The 19720-nt window shown below is 34.1% G+C and overlaps 2 protein-coding genes across 2 annotated transcripts; both read left to right on the top strand.

Annotated features, from left to right (window-relative positions):
- The first annotated feature begins 9151 nt into the window (after positions 1-9151).
- LOC129514925 (olfactory receptor 8K5) lies at positions 9152-10093 on the top strand. Its single transcript, XM_055333615.1, has one exon. The coding sequence runs from the start codon at positions 9152-9154 to the stop codon at positions 10091-10093; it is 942 nt and encodes a 313-aa protein (XP_055189590.1).
- Positions 10094-15962: 5869 nt separating this feature from the next.
- LOC129514924 (olfactory receptor 8K1) lies at positions 15963-16922 on the top strand. The gene has a single exon (XM_055333614.1). It carries the CDS (start codon positions 15963-15965, stop codon positions 16920-16922), a length of 960 nt encoding a protein of 319 aa, XP_055189589.1.
- Positions 16923-19720: the final 2798 nt, after the last annotated feature.

The following is a 19720-nucleotide window of genomic DNA, read 5'->3' as shown; positions in this document are numbered from 1 at the left end:
ATGTGTGTAATATTCAATTACTTAATTACTTGGTATATACATGTATATATAAATATATGTCTAATTTTATATAAGTTCTCATACACAATATATAGAGAAAGGATAAAATGTAAAATGTTTGTAGCCATGATCATCTATCACTCTCTGGAGCACTTTTTTCATTTCCTCTATATAATGATAAATGTATATGAACATTATGGTTTTCTAAATCCAATTTCCATTAGTTTGGTTATATATACATTTTATTCAGCTTGTATTGTGCTTCTGTAAGAATTAATATATCTGTAATAGAATAGAACTCTCTCCCATATTCTACATTTAATCGTTAAGAGTGTGGGATGCCTGGTTGGCTCAGCGTTGAGTGTTTGCCTTCAGTCCAGGACGTGATCCTGGTCCTGGGATCCAGTCCCACATCAGGCTCCTTGTGAGGAGCCTGCTTCTCTCTCAGCCTGTGTCTTTGCCTCTCTCTCTGTGTCTCACAAATAAATAAATAAAATCTTAAAAAAAAAAAAGACTTAAGAGTGTATTTTTAGAAGTAAAATAATAAAATTTGGCTTATCTATATTCTATTGACTTATTTTAATTAATATATTTTAGGTAGTACAAAAGAGAAGTGGTTAACATTAACCCAATGATTTAAATATGTTGCTATCACATACTGACTTACTGACTTGGGCAAACTCATTTATCTTCTTTCAGACTGTATACAATTACACCTATATCACATGATTACTGAAAAAAATAAGAGATATTACATGCAAAATGCTAAATATTTTAGGCGTATAAGTACTCAAATTATAGATAAGATAGTAAGATATAATAGAAAGATAGATGATAGAGATAGATGAATGGATAGGTAATAGGTGATAGATAAGTAAGTAGATAAGAAATATATTGATAGGCAATCGCTATGTGAGATTTTTTAAAGGAAGATGTGGATGAATATAAATCATGAAAAAAGTACTCTAGTCAATCAATTTACCTTTCCCCAATTTTAAATCTCTTGTTTATTTTATTTAAAATGGTATTTAAATGTAAATGCAATTGAATGGTTTAACTTTTCCTTTGATAAATTACCCCATAAATTTTCATGATTTCTCATATGCTAATTAGAAACTACCAAAACACTTACCAAATACATGCAAATAATGTTAACCCCAGACTTTTCAAAACTGAATATAACATTTGTCCATCATATTCTGAACTATCTTATGCAGTAGCTATTCATGTGACTATTTGTATAGAAACTGAAATTGAACAAAATTTCAATTCTGTAATCTATTCCCCATTCAAATGCTCAATATCTATATGTGACTAGTAATCATTATCCTGGACAGAACAAATTATAGAAATGTCCATCACTGCAGAAAGTTGTATTGGTTAGAGTTCTCATGTAACTATCTGACTCATCTTTTCAGAACACCAGTTGAAAAACATTTCCTCAAGGAAGGATTATGTATTGTACACAGGTTTTGTTGTAAACATAGAAATGGCATTTCCAAATGGAATTTAGAAATTCAATTATATCATGTTTTCAGGGATGCCATCCTCTGCAAAATTTAAGGTGATATTAAAGTAGAATGGGATGATAGGATGTGCAGTTAGATGAAATGAACTCTAACATTTTTAACACTCATATGATTCTATTAGATTTAAGACAAATTTTCTGACTAATCAGCTCAATATGAGGAAATTTAAATAAAAAAGAAAAAAATTACAAAATAAATTCAACTTACCAAAAAAATATTTTAAACCTTTAGCTTTAAAATTTCATTCCCTTTCCCTGGCTTTCCACTCTTTCTTTAGTCAAAAACAAATTAAGTTAATGATTATATGATATACAGAGCTATTACATTAATAGTATGTATCTGAAGATAACCCCAAGTAAAGTAATTGAAATCAAATCTTATCTATTAATGAACAACAAACAGAATAACAAACTAATAAATAGTTTTAACATATTTCATTCTTTTCCTCTAAGAGGACAACTTTGGATACAGGTGTGAATATATGTATATATACACTTTACATGGGCCTCTAAGGAGCTCTAGTATTGCTTTCACATTATAGCACAACTGATGAAACCTTAGGAAACACGGTTTCTCAAGGGACTTTACATTTTCCCATGATTCATATATCTCCCTAACGTGCATAATTAACTAAAATGTTATAAAGAACTTAAGGAAATATCAAACAAAAGATGGGGAGATTTTTGAAAATCAGTAAAATATAATAGGAACAATAATGAATATAAACTGTTCAATAGAAAAGTGAATTAACTAAATGATAAATAGATGTTTCTAGACTTGTTACAAACTTTATAAATACAAACTGTATTTAAGATGAGGCAACTGACAAATGTTACTACTTTAAAAGCAACACATACACACACTAAACAAACAAATTCTGATGGTGATAGAACACCTATCTCTATTTTCAGTTTAACATGCAGAATGGGTTGGGAAAAATCTTGCTAGAAATCCAGTTTAGAGTTAGTGCTTGTGATGTAGGGAGGATGTTGGTGATCAGAGCCAACAGTTAAGAAATAATTCTTAAGATGTTTTTGGTGCAAAGAGATGGTTTTATTAAAACAGGACCCTTGGACAGGAAGAGCTGTACTGAGATCATGAGGAGTGGCTGATTATATTTTCTAGTTGGGATGGGGTTAAGGACAGGTGTTTTGGAAACAATGTTTTCAGGACCTTGAGAGGGCTAGCTGTTGTTAGGAAAAGATCATTTATTACCGGTTAGTAAAAACTCAGTCCTGAGACTTTTCAGAGGTAGATCAGTTGGTTATATCCTTAGAAGATCATTGCTAACATATATCTTGGGGGAGTAGAGATAAAGGAAGTTTCCAGAGAAATCTTTTTATGTTAAAGTAGACTTATGGGATCATGGGGCATTGGGATAATAAACTAAGACTACCTTTTGCCCTTAGCAAAGTATTAACATCAAGGCAGCTGAGCTCCCAGAGGAAGGTTACTCTATTTGTTTCAAGAGTTTGTCAATGAACTATAGGTAGTAAGGAAATTTTGTTTCTTTTGCCTTTGCTTCCCACATCACTTACACTCATCAAACTAATATTTACTGTTGGATGATATATTCTAGGCATTACATTACACAGTAGAAATAAGGGGTTATAAAAAATAATGGAATACTAATTTTTAGAAAGTTTGGAGAATAAATACCATCCCAAAGACACTTGCATCAGAATATATAGAAATCTGGAAAATCTGGGAAAAAAAGTGGATAATGATCATGGAGGATAATGAGAAGGATGTTAAAAATCAGATTGATAAGGGATAATTGCTAGCATGTGTTTCCTGAGGGCTGTTGTCAATCTGTGTAACTGGAATCTTGGATTTTAATAACTCTGCTCCTGAAAACAACTGGCAAATAGGACAACACATGTGTAACAAATGTTTTCAGATATTTGACGAATGGCAGTTCAGGACTATGATCTGAGACAGAAAGGGCAAGTTTACTAATTTCTGACATGGGGCAGTGATTGGGGCACATGGACATTAGTCAAGTTGAAGTGAAAGCACAAAATCAGATCAGGAAGGGCTGAGGTGCCCAGAATGTGCAAGCTGAGTACTGAGGCTCAGTACTGAGTGCGAAGACCTAGGAAAAGTGATTAAGATGTTAGCATGGAATTTGAGACTTTGAATGACTCTAAAGTATACATATTAAGGTGAGACCCCATAAGCCCAGATCAGGAGCAACTACCAGGGATCTGTATGATGAAAACTAGTGATTCACCCAGGGTGGGATACATTCAAATTCTGTCAAGCCTTTTGAGGAAGCTGAATATCTCAGGCTTCCAGTGGAGACAGCAAAAGAGAGAACTTGCCCCAGAGGAAAGGATTCCCTATACTTCTAACAGAGCTCAATATTAAGTCTCAAAACGATTAAGTAGATTTGCAAGTAAATAAAAGTAAATAAACTCCCAGCCAAAATAAAACAACACTGTTTAAAGAAAGATTTAAAAATTTCCCACTCAACTGTAGAATGTTTGTTGTTTAGCATCCAAAGTTCTATTTCTCAGCAGGTTGAAGAAGTAGGAAAATGGTATTCATAATCCCAAGAAAAACAAATCATCAGTACTAGACCTAGGAATAACAGATATAGTAGAATTAGCAGAAAAGGACTTTAAAACAGTTGCAAATACTTGCAAGAATTTAAACGCAAATATGTACATTAAAAAGAGAAACAGGAATTATGATAGAGAGCCTGAATGAGTTTCTATGGGCCGGAGGTACCATTAGACATGAATATTTTGTGTTCACTTTTTTAACAGCAGACTAGACACTGCAGTAAAAGAACTAGTGCATTTGAAAACAGGACAATAGATTTAACTCTTAATGAGGTTGCACTAAACATCTAAGATTGGTGGAAATATCCAAGGTTGATTGGATCTGAGCTCAGGAAACACTGTAGTTGAGCCAATCATTATAGTAACTCATTGCATTACAATAATTGTTACAGATTTGCCATATGAAAGGACAAGGCATGTATATCAGTCATTTAAAGATGAGGGTTTTAATATCAAATCTTCTACTTGTCAACTGTGCGACTTTGAGCAAATCATCTAAGCTTGGTGTCCTCTGAATACAATAATAGTAATACCTAACTTACTTAAGTTAAATGATATATTTTAACCCAGTGGCCACTAATATATTTGTATGTGAATAATAAATTCAAAGAAAAATCCTTTCTGACTATGATACTATTTTCAAATTTATCCATGATTTTTGGAACTATTCCAATTTTACTGGGATAAAGCCATGTCAAAATATTTTCCATTGTTACTGTAATCATTGTGTGAATGAGTGCATTTATATCACATAAGTCTCTGTGGAACTGTACAGAGCATTTATGTTGTTTTGTTCCTTTCCTTAAATCATCCCTTACAGTTTTTCACTAGGGAATATGTAGGATGTCCTGGATAATTAGTAGGAAACACAAAGCAATTTTTAAAAACTCTCTCAGATGATTTGGGCATCATCATCTGAATGAATTTACATATGGCTTTCTCAGGGAGCATCATAAGGAGAAGAGAAGCATAAATTCTCCCAACCCAAAGAAAAAAATAAAAGTAATCTAGAAGAAGAAAACCCAATTGTTGAACGGTGAGTGGATAAGACTTGTTCATTTTGATTATCACCTGGGTGTTGGTAATTTCCCATGATTCCTGCTTCTGACAATGGATGCTATTATTGTCTGTGACAGCTGATTCTTCTCACTACACCACAAAAATTCATTATATTTTTTTAATTGGAGTTTTCCTGGAATGGAATGGTCTTTTGGGGGCTCTAAATTTTATGAATTGGAACACCTGGGTGGCTCAGAGATTGAGCATCTGCCTTTGGCTCAGGTCATGATTCTGAGGTCCTGGGATCAAGTGTTACATCAGGCTCCCCGCAGGGAACCTGCTTCTCCCTCTGCCTATGTCTCTGCCTCTCTCTGTATCTCTCATGAATAAATAAACAAAATCTTTTTTAAAAAATTATATGAATTGACTAGATGTCATAGATCCATTTGCTTTGTGAGAATCAACAGTGGAATTTGGATATTAGAAGTGAGGAGGACATTATCTGAAAAAAAGCATCACTGGTCTCATCAATTAGAAACTATTAAGGTTAGGATTTCTAAGTAAAATACAGAATGCCAAGTTACAAATGACTTTCAGATAAACAACAAATAATTTTTAGTATATGTCTTATGTGATGTTTAATAATATTCTTTCAGATAAATATATCTAGTGAAATATTTGAAAAAGAATATTCTAAGATATATATTTCCCATGCAGTATTTTATAAACTACATATAATTTTAATATAAGGACTCACAGTCATGAGCTTGTAGATATTTTAAGTTGTTCATTTGTTTTCTCAACTAGATGCTTACTACTTGTTCATTTGTGCAGAATGGGCTTTACAAACTGATTGAGTAGCCTGGCAAAATATAGAATGACTTCTAAGAGTTATGGAGAAAGCTCAGAACCTAATATAACTCCTTACTAATATTACCATGTCTAAAGATTGAAAAGTCATCCCTTTGCATACATTTTATATACTGCCTTCTCTAATGGAAGTATTTAAAACATTTACATCATGATGTTCAAAACTCGTCAGAAATCCATTTCAAAATAAGAAGAATGGACAGGGTATTAATATCTATTTAAAATCTTGATAGTAATTCTTTTGATAAATACTCAGAAGTAGGGTTCCTAGATCACATGGGGAATTACTAATCAACAGGCATAAAGTTCCAGTTAACACAAGATGAATAAGATGTAGAGATGTGTTATACAACATTGTGCCTATAGTTAGCAATACTCTATTGTACATTTAAACACCTTTTAATGAGATAGATCTCTTGTGAAATATTCTTACCATAATAAAATAAAAATTAATATGAAAAAAAAGAGTAGGCAGGGTAAAAGAATCCAGAAGTCTTCAGAGGGAGGTAATAACTGATACCGAAAAGGGAAATGAAATCAACAAACACTAGAATAATTATTAGCAATACATTAAAGACTTCAAAGTGTTAGGACAAGTACTGGGATTCTGAATCCCTTTGTTAGCTCAGTGCATTTTTCATTCTGCAGGAATATCCATCCTAGCATCTCCTGCAAAACTTGGTGCTTATTTGTGAAAAACGAAATGCCCTGAAAGGAGGGTGGGACCCAATGGAAAAACAGCAGACAGTATCTGTCAAAATGGGGTAGAAGCGGCTCACCAATCTCCAGTATTCCCTCACTCCTCCATCCCCATTCCTGGGATCAAATTGGCTCACTTGACACTAAAAACTAGCAGATTCTGAGAGTTCTGACAACTGCCACCAAGTAGCTTCAAGCTCTAGCTGACCTTGTGGTAGGCTCCCGGAGTTCCCTTTGATTGGCAGAAGTGTGTACATTGACTCATTCGGACAGACCGTTGTGCAGGCTAAAGCTAGACATCTCGTTACATTATAGTAATTCTATTCTTTTTATCTGTTCAACTCCAATTATTTCTCTAGTGGAAAGTCATGCTTACAGAGTTCCATGTGTTCACTGAGAAACTGAGTGTGAAAGGAAGGAATCCAGATGGGTTAAGCTAAAGCAGTTTCACTGTCTTCAATCACTTTGTTTTATTGACTTCCTGTGTAAATTTTATGAAATGATAAAGGAAAGACTTATCACTGAAAGTTTTGCAAATCACAGTGCTATACTCACACTGTACCATTTTACAGTTCAAGAAATAAGCTAATATAATAAGTGCTCAAATAAATATGTTAAATGCTTCATCATATCCACAGTGGAAGGATTAATCTATGCATATAAATAATTATAGTAGAGGAAATATAGTATATAAAATTCAATATTCAAAATTCCTGAATATTGATATAAACTGTATATTTTAGCAGGAAGGGATCCCAGTCTGTTTTGTTTGTTTGTTTGTTTGTTTGTTTTTAAAGATTTATTTATTGGAGTGCCTGGGTGGCTCAGGCAGTTAAATGTTTGCCTTTGGCTCAGGTCATCATCCCAATCATGATCCCATGGTCCTGGGATGGAGCCCCACCGCCTGGCTCCTTGCTCAGAGGGGAGCATGCTTCTCTCTCTTCCTCTGCCCCTTGCCCCACTCATGCACATATGTGTGTTCACTCTATCTCAGTCAAATAAATAGATAAAATAATTTTAAAAAACCACCTTATTTGGGATGCCTGGGTGGCTCAGTGGTTGAGTGCCTGCCTTCAGCTCAGGGCGTGATCCCAGAGTTGTGGGATGGAGTTCCACATTGGGTCCCTGCATGGAGCCTGCTTCTCCTTCTGCCTATGTCTCTGCCTCTCTGTGTCTCTCATGAATAAATAAACAAATAAATCTTTAAAAAATAAAAAAAGAATAAAGTTAAAAAGACTTATTTATTTATTTGACGAGGGGGGATGAGCAGAGGAAGAAGGAGAGAGAGTCTTAAGCAGACCCCTGCTGAGCCCAGAGCCTGACACTGGGCCAGATTTCATGACCCCAAGATGACAACCTAAACCAAAACTGAGAGTCAGATGCTTAATCAAATTCACCACCGGGCACCCCAGGAATGGATCCAAATCTTGTGCATTTTGAAGCTTATAGTAATTTGAGAGTTTATTTTTTTTAAAAAAGGAAATAAAAATGATACATGTAAGTTGTAATATAAATGTAAATATTTACTTAGAGTGGAAAAGTAATCTTAAAAGTTTAGTTGTAAACAAATTAATAGTCAAAAGCATCATCAAATCTATCAATATGCTTTTATTAATGAAATTCTATATATATCTCAGTCTTTTGGGTGGTAGAGGTGTTCTTAGAAGCTGTTCTTACACCAGAATGGATAACACTATTCTGTGATAAATATCATTGATTTTTGAAACATATAGATATACTCACTAACCATCAAATAAAGTATTATTTACTCAATCTCCCCTTAAATGGATCCCACAAATTCCTGCAGACATGCCAATGCAACTTGATATTAGCTGAAGTCTGATGTAGCAGAGGTTGGAATGGAGAGAGAAAGTGGGCTTAATTGACCAAGGTGAAAATATTTTACATTTTTAACTTTTATAAAGGTAAATCACTTTATTAGTCATTGTTAAGTCCCCACCCAGGGGAAAATGCTAATGAGGAAACTTAAATCTCAAACTTCATTAGCTCCATATTACTTCTGCTTCTTTCTTTAAGAATATCAAAATGTCACTGGAATTCTCATACAAAATTGGAAGTGTACTAAAGAAAAATTGTGATATAATTGTGTGGATGAAATAGTCAAATAAATCTATATCAATGTTATTTTAAAATCGGTGGGTATAAAAATAAATAAATAAATAAATGAATGAATAATAAATAAATAAATAAATAAATAAATAAATAAAATAAAATCGGTGGGTATGCTGACTCTATTTAGAGTTTAATCATCCATATCAGTGCATGGGTTTCATATGGATCCTTCCTGCTGAGAAGTAAAAGATTCTATCATTTATTTTAGTTCGAAATCAGATGTGGGATTTATTTTTCTATCCCTATTACAAAGAAAAATCTACATTCTGTCTACAAATATTATAATTTGTTTAAATGATACTACATGAAAGCTGATAGCAACCTCTTTCTTCCCAGAATAGCTAACTGGACTCAATGGGTCAACAGAACCTAACGTCAGTGACTGAGTTCATTCTGATGGGAGTCACACGGCAGCCTGAGCTTCAAGTTCCCCTTTTTGGGGTCTTCCTCATCATCTACATGATCACAGTGGTGGGAAATTTGGGCATGATCACCTTGATCCAGGTGGACTCCCACCTCCATACACCTATGTATTTTTTTATCAAACACCTGGCTTTCATTGACCTTGGTAATTCTACTGTCATCTGTCCCAAGATGCTGGTAAATTTTGTTGTGGACCAAAATATCATTTCTTATAATGCATGTGCCACACAGTTGGCTTTCTTCCTTATGTTCATTATCAGTGAATTTTTCATCTTGTCAGCTATGGCCTATGACCGCTATTTGGCCATCTGTAACCCTTTGCTCTATAACGTTATTATGTCCCAGAGACTTTGCCACATGCTGGTGGGCATTCCATACCTCTACAGTACCTTTCAGGCTCTAATGTTCACTATTAAGATTTTCACACTGACCTTCTGTGGATCTAATGTTATCAATCATTTCTATTGTGATGATGTTCCCTTGTTACTTATACTCTGCTCAAATGCACAAGAAATAGGATTGTTGATCATACTATTTTCAGCATTGAATTTGATCTCTTCCCTGCTGGTAGTCCTAGTGTCCTACATACTAATTCTGACATGCATATTTCAAATCCATTCTACAGAGAGCAGGAAAAAAGCTTTCTCCACATGTGGTTCTCATCTGACAGTGGTAGTTGTATTCTATGGGTCTCTGCTATTTATGTACATGCAGCCCAAATCTGCCCATTCTTTTGAAACTGACAAAATGGCCTCCGTATTTTACACTTTAGTGATTCCCATGCTTAACCCCTTAATCTACAGCCTAAGGAACAAAGAGGTAAAAAATGCTTTCCGCAGGTTCTTTAATAATCAATGCAAACTTCGTATCTAAAATTCTATGGAATATTGTTCTAATAAACTATGATAAAGGCAAATGTCACTTAATAATCTATCTAATGAATATAATTACATACTTTGTGGCTCCAGAACAAAGACAATGCACAAATTGTTTCTCTTAGATTTAGCCAATATATTTATATATATTTAGTTTGGATCTTAACTAAATGAACTTACCCAAAACATTCCTTGCCTTTGGTTCAAAGTTTCTTTTAGTTATCCCATTGGACCTCACATTTGTCCCACTGAAAATCTTTATTAAATACAGCATCAGTAAACCAAGTGTGTATTTGTTTCTGTCAGTTTTGTTGTTGTTGTATTTATTTTTATTTTTTGGTTGGGGGGATGTAGGTATCTTCTGAATCTTGTTTTCACTGCATTTTCTGAACCCACAACGAGCTATAAACAAAGTGAGTCTCCTGCAGATAATGTATAGTGGTATCATAATATTTTAATTCATTCTGTCAATCCCTACCTTTGGATAATTTAACTTATTTACATTTAAAGTAATTACATTACAAAGTCTTCTTGAGTTTGTGGCTCAACACTAACTTGGGCATGCCTACAGTGAAAAACCAAAGGTGGTTAAAAGAAGAAGCATGGAATTGTAAACTGAACAATTCCAGAGTTCACACAGGGCACAAAGACATGAGAAAACTAGAGTGTAGAGCCCATGTTCAACACGCAAGCATCCAATAGAAGTCTCAGAGGTAAAAGCTGCTTTAGATTCCTATTCGGATAGTTTGAAAATAAGTCTCAAAAAAAGTCAGGTAATCCTTGTTTATAACATTATTAACATTGTTTAACATGGTTTATAACTTAATATCTTAGGAAGACAAAAAAATTATACTACTCATTAATATAAAATTCACAATATTCAGTATCCAATCACAAATACTGCACATATATGAAGGCAGAAACAAATGACCTCACCAGGAGATGATTTAAATAGGTCCTGAAATGACAGTGATGATAGAATTATTAGGCAAGGATTTAAAACATATTATAAATATGTCCAATATACTGAATGATTGAATAAGAGCACTCACATTTTGAGGACACAAATAAAAATTTTTTAAATGGCCAAATGGAACTTCTATAAATAAAAATACAATATTAGATGCAAACAAATATATATTGGATGAGAGTAACAGGAGCTGAAAAAAATGACAACTACGCTTTTTTTTTTACTTTAATAATATATTTTATTTAACCCTATATATCCAAAATACAATTTCAATATATAATTGAATGGAAAATGTTAACGAAATAGTTTCCATTTTCTTTCTTTTTGTGCTGTCTTCAAAATTGAATACTTTACACTTAGAGAACATTCCAGTTTTCACAGGAACATTTAGTTTTCAGGGGAAATCCTTAATCTGTATTTTGATCTTATAAAATTTATAATTGAGGAGCACCTGGGTGGCTCAGTTTGTTAAGTGTCCAATTCTTGATTTTGACTCAGGTTGTGATCTCAGGATCATGAGTTCAAGCCCCACTTTGGGCTCTGCACTCAGCAGGGAGTCTGTTCGAGATTCTCTCTCTCTCCCTCCCTTCTGCACTTCCCCCACTCACATGCCTGCTCTTTCTCTCCCAAATAAATAAATAAATCTTTAAAAATAAATAAATAACAAAATTTATAGTTGAAAAGGAGATTCACATACCTAAGATGCTTCAAACATACTAAAATTTTTCTCAATTACTGAGGAAATTATTACTTTTTAAGTTTAAAGTAATTAAAAGAAAATAAAATATCAGCTCCTCAGAAGCACTAGTTACATATGGCTAATAGCTACTATACTGAAAAGAGCCTCTTTCTAGATTAGCATTCTGTGAGTGGAAATTCTATATGTATTAAAATGAAGAGAATGAATACAAACATTTCAGGTGAACCTACCTAGTAAGAGTGGAATTAAATGATTTATTGAGAATGACAGATCACAATTAAGGTAATGGGGGCAGAGGAGGGTCAGTGCCAGTCCAGCCTCCAACTCTAGTAGGAGCCTGATGGGTTTACCCTCATATCAAGGGACAGGGAGCTCCCTCACTCCAACATGGTATCTCACCATTACATGGACTGTGGTTGAAGTGTATGATGACTGGCTCCAGTTGTCCCATTGATTGTGTCTTCTCTTAACTCTGTCATCCTAACTTCTATTCCCAGTTCCCCAACAAATCTGAGTGTAGAGAGCAAAATGGACTCTCTCATGTCAAGCAGGAGCCTTTGTCAAGCAAGGGCCTGTGTCAAGCAATGATGCAAGCAGTTAAGGTACTGCACCTAGGAGATATCACCAGGACCAGCATCAGCTGACACCCCAGTGGTTAAGCGACAACTACACTTAAATATATCGCAATAGAGGCTATCCCAATGAAGCCATAGAGAAAACAAAAGTTGGATAAATACTATGAAAATAGTCAAAGTGATCTGTAGAACAGTAACAAGCTGCACACTATATATTTAAATGTAGGTCCAAGTAGGAAAAAAAAAAAAGAGTATGTGAAGCAGAAACCCCACTGCAAGAAATGTTGGCTGCAATTTTTTTTTCCAAATTAATTTAAAACAACAATGATATGTATATATTTATATATAAGTATGTGTATATATATATGTATGTATACACACATATATGATATAAAAAGTTAAAATTATTCTAAGCAGGGTAAACAGGAAATTATACCAACATCACATTCAAATTTGATAGAGAAATCCTTAAACCAATGATAGAGAAATCCTTAAAAAGAGATAGAGAGGAGATCCCTGGGTGGCACAGCGGTTTGGTGCCTGCCTTTGGCCTGGGGCGCGATCCTGGAGACCCGGGATCAAATCCCATGTCGGGCTCCCGGTGCATGGAGCCTGCTTCTCCCTCTGCCTGTGTCTCTGCCTCTCTGTGTGTGTGTGTGTGAATATCACAAAAAAAAATTAAAAAGAGATAGAGATTGTCAGCCCCGGCAGCTCAGAGGTTTAGCTCTGCCTTCGGCCCAGGGCGTGATCCTGGGGTCCTGTGATTGAGTCCTGGGCGGGCTTCCTGCATGGAGCCTGCTTCTCCCTCCGCCTGTGTTTCTGCCTCTCTCTCTGTCTCTCTCTCTCTGTCTCTCATGAATTAATTAATGGATAAAATCTTTTAAAAAAAGAGAGAGAGATGAAAGATATTTTGTGAACAGATAAAGAAAAGATTTACCACTGATACATTGTCAGCAACAATACAAATCATAAAACATTGCCTTATATCAATTTATTGTCCAGTAAAAGTATCTTTGGATAATGGATGCTGTATAACCAAAATTGCATAATCTTTTTCTAGAAAGTCATTCTTTCATTTACTCATGGATTTTGTGTGTGTGTGTGTGTGTGTGTGTGTTTGCATATGTGAGAGAAATATACCCAATATGTGCATGATATTGTATAACTAAGATGCTAACCAAAGCATATTTATGATTTCCAGGGTCTAGTGATACTGTACAATTTATTTATTCAATTAGACACAGGTACAAAATACTTTTTAATTTTTCTCAATGGGACCTTCTAAGAATTAACAGACTCATGATACTGTCCCTCAAGTAATTACATGCATTTTTTTTATTCTGGGGTCAGACTAAAATTTTAACAAAATGAGTCTCAAGGGGGTAGGAAAGTGTTTAAATACACCCTGCAGCAACCAGTGAGGATTAAAACAAAAGTCATAGTAGATTCTCTAGTAAGGTAAGTAGAAAACACTGGCCTTTGAAAATGTCAGTATATAGCTTAAGCTGGTTATCGTCAAAGTCTCGATGGGCACTATGCTCTGCAAAACTTTCTTCCTTTGCAATAGACTTTTCTGTCAGTAATAGGATTCATGTATAGGAGAGACCTGTTCTGTACTCTCTGGTACTCTGAGCTGTGCTTCTTAGACCACCTTTGTTTTTATATAATTTACTGCCTCTGTTCTCTATTTTAACAGGAATCTTTGTGTATCCTTATTTACCTTATTGTTTTTCTTGTTCCACTTTTCATTTCCTATTGACTCAGGGTGACCTTAATAGAGAGAGACTGTTATTATCTATATGAGAATATATTCTGAAGACAGAATAACTTTTTTGAATTTTGACTCCACTACTTACTGAGTAACCTTGGTTAAGTCAATTTTTTTTTTTTACTTTCAAATGGATATGGTCATACTCTATACTTCCTAGAGGTATTGTGTGCATCATATGAGTTAATATATGCAAATTGCTCAGACAGGTGCCCAGCACATAGTGAATTCTCTATCAACACTTCATATTTATCCAAATTCTTCTTCTTGCTAAGCCTCTTTAGATTAATTTCCATGGAGAATTAATAAAAAATTGGAATGGCCAAATCCTTTTAGTACAAGAGCAATGTATGTTTGGAAGATCATTAGAAAAAGTGATTCAGGGGCATCTGAGTGGCTCAGTTGGTTAACTGTCTGCCTTTGGCTCAGGTCATGATCTTAGGGGTCCTAGGATTGAGCCCTGTATTGGGCTTCCTGCTGAGCAGGAAACCTGCATCTCCCTCTCCTGCTGCTCCTGCTCTCTGTCAGTATCTCTGTCTCTGTCTCTCTCAAATAAATAAATAAAATCTTTAAAAATAAAATAAAATGTGATTCAATAGGCAAAAATACCAATATGGCAAATGTGTACAAAATATTAATAACAAATTTCTGAGATTAACAAGTCACACCACTAGTTTTTTTACTGGGTAAATGAACTGAGCAACATTACGGTGAGAATATTGAAATATATATTTAAAGTCAGAGTTTTCCTGAATACCACCTTATGCATCACTCCACCAACCATTAGAAAGGTTTTTTTTTTATATCTTCCCACATTAAACAGGTATGATCATTGTCAATAAGGTAAGGTTTATGGTTTCAGTGTAGATATTCGTTCTTTTTGCTTCAAAATTTTAAAAAGCTGACCTATAATACATCTTTTGATATACTTAAAACATCTGTGGGTCCAAAAAACAGGTCACTGAATCAAAACAATCACTTAAAAGTATTTTTCCACTTTGAAGAATACTTGAGCAAAGTTTCCATCACTGCATGCTGTGTGTAGGTCTCATTCTATCACAGGGGTGTCATCAGCTAGGAATGTCAGTGGGCCCATGCTACTCTTGGTCTCAGAGGGCTTGGAGGACCTGGATTTCTGCCTATATTGGGGTCAAGGGTGAAAGGTCTAGAGTTTTGTTAGTTTGCTCTTTATTGGTGCATTTTAAAATAGGAGCAGGAATTAAAGCTTGGGAAGAGAAATGCAGGGTCTCTCCAATAGTCAGCCCTCTAGGTCACCCAGGGCTTTCCAAAATATACAGAGACCTCATGGGCAGGGAGGCCTGACTCTTCACCTAATTGTGTAGCTAGCAATATGCTTATTTGAGATGGATGTTTTTGAAATTGATGCATTGGCAATGAAAAGCTTAATCTCAGGGATTTATATTACAATCAAAAAAGCTGATTGTCAGGCATTAACACTAAAATGTGAGTGTAGATGTTTGTAGTTCGAGCCTAATGGTAAGAGGAGTCTCCATTTACATTTTATGATAAAGTATATCTGTATCTGGGTGCCAGGGTGGCTCAGTCAGCTAAGTGTCTGATGCTTAATTTTGGCTCAAATCATGATCTCAGGGTCTTGGGATTGAGCCCAGCATGGGGATCCACATTCAGTGCACAAAGTCTGCTTTAGATTCTCTCTCTCTCTCTCTCTCTCTCTCTCTCTCTCTTCTTCTCCTCCCTTAAAAAATAAATAAATAAATAAATAAAAATCTAAAAAACGCATATTTGTATTTCATGCATAATATTTTAAATTATCTTAGAAGATAGCATCCCCAATATAATATAGTGCTTTTATACCTTACACAGCTTGCCAAGATGAACCATATGGATAAACAGAATTATACTGCAGTGAGTGAGGTGACTGAATTTATTCTCATGGGAATCACCAAAAACCCTCAATTTCAAGCACCCCTCTTTGGAATCTTCTTCATCATATACTTGGTCACAGTGACAGGCAATCTGGGCATAATTATCTTGACCCATTTGGACTCCAGGCTACATACTCCAATGTACTTTTTCCTTAGACATTTGTCAATTACTGATCTTGGTTACTCCACTGTCATTGGCCCCAAAATGATGGTAAATTTTGTGGTGCACAAAAATACAATCTCCTACCATTGGTGTGCCACCCAGCTGGCAGTCTTTGAGATTTTCATCATCACTGAACTGTTTATTCTTTCAGCAATGGCCTATGATCGCTATGTAGCCATCTGCAAACCTCTCTTGTATGTGGTCATCATGGCAGAGAAGGTACGTTGGGCGCTGGTCCTTGTTCCCTATCTCTACAGCACATTTGTGTCTCTTTTTCTCACAATTAAGTTATTTAAACTGTCCTTCTGTGGATCTAACATTATCAGTTATTTTTACTGTGACTGCCTTCCTCTCATATCCCTGCTCTGTTCTGACACACATGAGTTAGAATTGATCATTTTAATTTTTTCAGGCTGTAATTTGCTCTCTTCTCTCTTGATTGTTCTTGTATCCTATATGTTTATTCTTGTGGCCATTCTCAGAATGAACTCAACTGAAGGGAGATACAAAGCCTTCTCCACCTGTAGCTCCCATCTGACAGTGGTGACTGTGTTCTATGGGACATTACTCTTTATTTACCTGCAACCCAAATCCAGCCATACTTTTGATATTGATAAAATGGCTTCTGTGTTTTATACTCTGGTGATCCCTATGCTGAATCCATTGATCTACAGCTTAAGGAACAAAGAAGTAAAAGGTGCTCTGAAGAGAACTTTAACCAATGGGTGCAAAATCCCCACTTAGTCTTTAACTTTTCAGTTGCAAAGTTAGGTCCAAAAATATTTCTTTAATACTCCATTAGTCCAACTATAGCATCAAAAGGTAGCAATGTTTTACCTGAGTGTTTCCTTCATTTTCTGGATAAAATAGTTCCTCTTGTATCTCCCTGTACTCTTCTCCACTTCAGTTGAATAAATGAATAAATATTGTAGACAGATAGTTTAACCCTCAAGTGATATTAAAGGTCATATTGGAGCCTATAAGCAAATCATATTGAATTTGGGATTGTAGAGGTTAAAAAGAAAAAAACCTTAGTCAAAATTGAATAGAATTAATCAGAGTAATGTATATTTTATAGCAGTCACTTCATATTAACAATAAATAAGATTGTATCATGAAGAATGTGTAGGCTAGCCAGGAGGCAAGTAAGTAAGTAAATGTGTGATTATAACAGAACTTGAACAAATTGTTTCAAGAATCTAGGCTAAATGGGAAATAAAGTATATTACCTCAGAATGAAATGTTCAATTGGATTGAGTTTATATTTTCTACCTCAAGGATACAGTGGTCATTTGGGAAGATTTTTTCATTAAGAGTATGAGAAAAATATTGACTGATTATGCATCCCTCTGGACAGATCCTCAAACTATATAGCTAACTTTGATTTATGACAGCCTGATGATAAGCTGATTTAGGATTGCCAAACTCAAGATAAAGGAATTATTGGTCATCTATCAGAATGACATCAACATTTTGAAAAATCTATAGCTGTAATAGCAGAGATTAAAGATAAATGAGACATTAATGTCTATTTCTTCTCCTCCATCAGACTGTATATACAGTGACAATATTTTGCATGGACTATTGCTAACACAAGGCTTCATTCACATTGTGCACTCACTCAGCAAATGAATGGATTCTTAATATCTTAGTCTTCTCCTTGTTGTTTAATGGGCATTTTTTAGATTTTAAAAATATATACACTACCTCAATAGTGTATGTTTCAATTTCCTTAGAAATTCAAAGTTGAAACTGGGGAATTAAGTCAAATATAAACTGTGGCCTCCATGTCCCAAATTCATGTATATTACTTATTTTTTCCCTTCTTGTATTGTAGTATATTAACAGAGTTGATCTTAAGTGTTCTCACCACAAATAGAAAAATTAACTATGTAAGGTGATAGATATGTTAATTGCCCTGATTGTAGTAATCATTTCATAATGATAATTTTGTAGCATACACATATATCATTGTTGTACACCTTAATTATATCCATTTTTATTTAGCAATTGTAACCTCAATAAAGTTTTTTTTATCTTTAAAAGTCAAAATTAAACATGACTACAATAAAACATAAATGAAACACAATAAAAGAAATAGAAAGTTGTATTCTGTGATCATATCAATTTTGTTTACCATGTTGGTTTTGGATCCTGTCCTAAGCGTATGTTATTATGAATAAATTTTATTTTCTAGAATAACCTTTTATATTATACTACACAGTCCTTTTTAGTCATATATGTTTTTCTTTCCCAAATTCTATTATTTCCATTGCTATCCACAAACCAAAAGTAAAGTCAAATAATATTAATAGCATTCTTCTATATCATCCATTATAAAAGGGCTTTACAGAAATAATAATGCACCATACCCCTGCAACTTATTTTTCTTACTTGAGAATTTATCATTATCATCATTCTTGGTCAATAAACATTAGATATCATTTTTAACATAAGCCTACAAATATGTGGTATCCATCAATCACTATGTTTGCCATCCCTTGATTGATAGACACTTAATTGTTTGCCTCTTTTTATTTCTGTGGGGTATCCATCAATCACTCTGTATGTGCCATCCCTTGATTAATGGGCACTTGATTGCTTACAGCTTTTTATTTCTTTCACCATTATTAAAACAAGAACATAATAAAAAGCTTTATACTTATGACATACATACTCTTGCTTTTTATTTCTAAAATAAATGTAAGAGTTCTTTCACATTCCAATGATATATTGAGTAGATGTTTTATAAACATGCATAAATATTTGAAATAAAAAAGAAAATACAGAAGAAAAGTGTTATGTATTGTAATTTTTTCCCAAGTAGTATTTTTATTCTATTATTTCTTAAGAAGGGACATTAAATTAATATTTAGTGACATATCATTTCCATTGTGCAATTGTATAAAGTTGCAAAATGTCAACAATAGATGATTATAGGCATCAGCTGATAATCAGGTGATTATTATAAGCAGAAGATCATATCATGAGCTATTTGAAAGTTTAGATGCAACATGAATGGTTCTAAAATATTACCGTCTTTTCTACAGGAAACTTATCATGTTCTTGACTTCATTGGATAAAGCCATTGTTCTTAATCACCATGAAGTACATATTCTCATCATAATTATAATGATAAATAGTTTAGAAATAATGCTATCAACCTACATTAAAATCCTTTAGTATTTGTATACCCTCAAACCTTTTCCCAGAGTTAGAACTTTTAGTTTTCCTCAATGTATTTTTAGTGCATATCTAATTAATGGTGTCATGCATTCAAGATTTTAGCTTGGAAATTGGGATATATTTAAATCAATTATTAAATGACAATAATTACAAGACCCTAATGAATCAATTGAAAAACTCACCCTCCAATTATTTTGAAAAGTCCTTGAGATTGATTTCCTACATGGACTGTGCATTGATTTCTTGAATTCCTTTCCTATTACTTTTGTTTTCAAAAAACAGCACAATATACCATTTCTTGAAGGGATTTTCTCAAACACTTCAAATTTCTTAGTGGAACAGAAAGCCATTAATTC

Source organism: Nyctereutes procyonoides, unplaced genomic scaffold (assembly GCF_905146905.1).
Source record: "Nyctereutes procyonoides isolate TBG_1078 unplaced genomic scaffold, NYPRO_anot_genome, whole genome shotgun sequence".
Lineage (NCBI taxonomy): Eukaryota > Metazoa > Chordata > Mammalia > Carnivora > Canidae > Nyctereutes > Nyctereutes procyonoides.
Note: the sequence above shows the minus strand (reverse complement) of the source record. Positions and strands in the feature narration are given on the sequence as shown.

Coding starts and splice junctions, on each gene's coding strand:
- LOC129514925 (XM_055333615.1), top strand. CDS start 9,152: ATGGGTCAACAGAACCTAACGTCAGTGACTGAGTTCATTCTGATGGGA.
- LOC129514924 (XM_055333614.1), top strand. CDS start 15,963: ATGAACCATATGGATAAACAGAATTATACTGCAGTGAGTGAGGTGACT.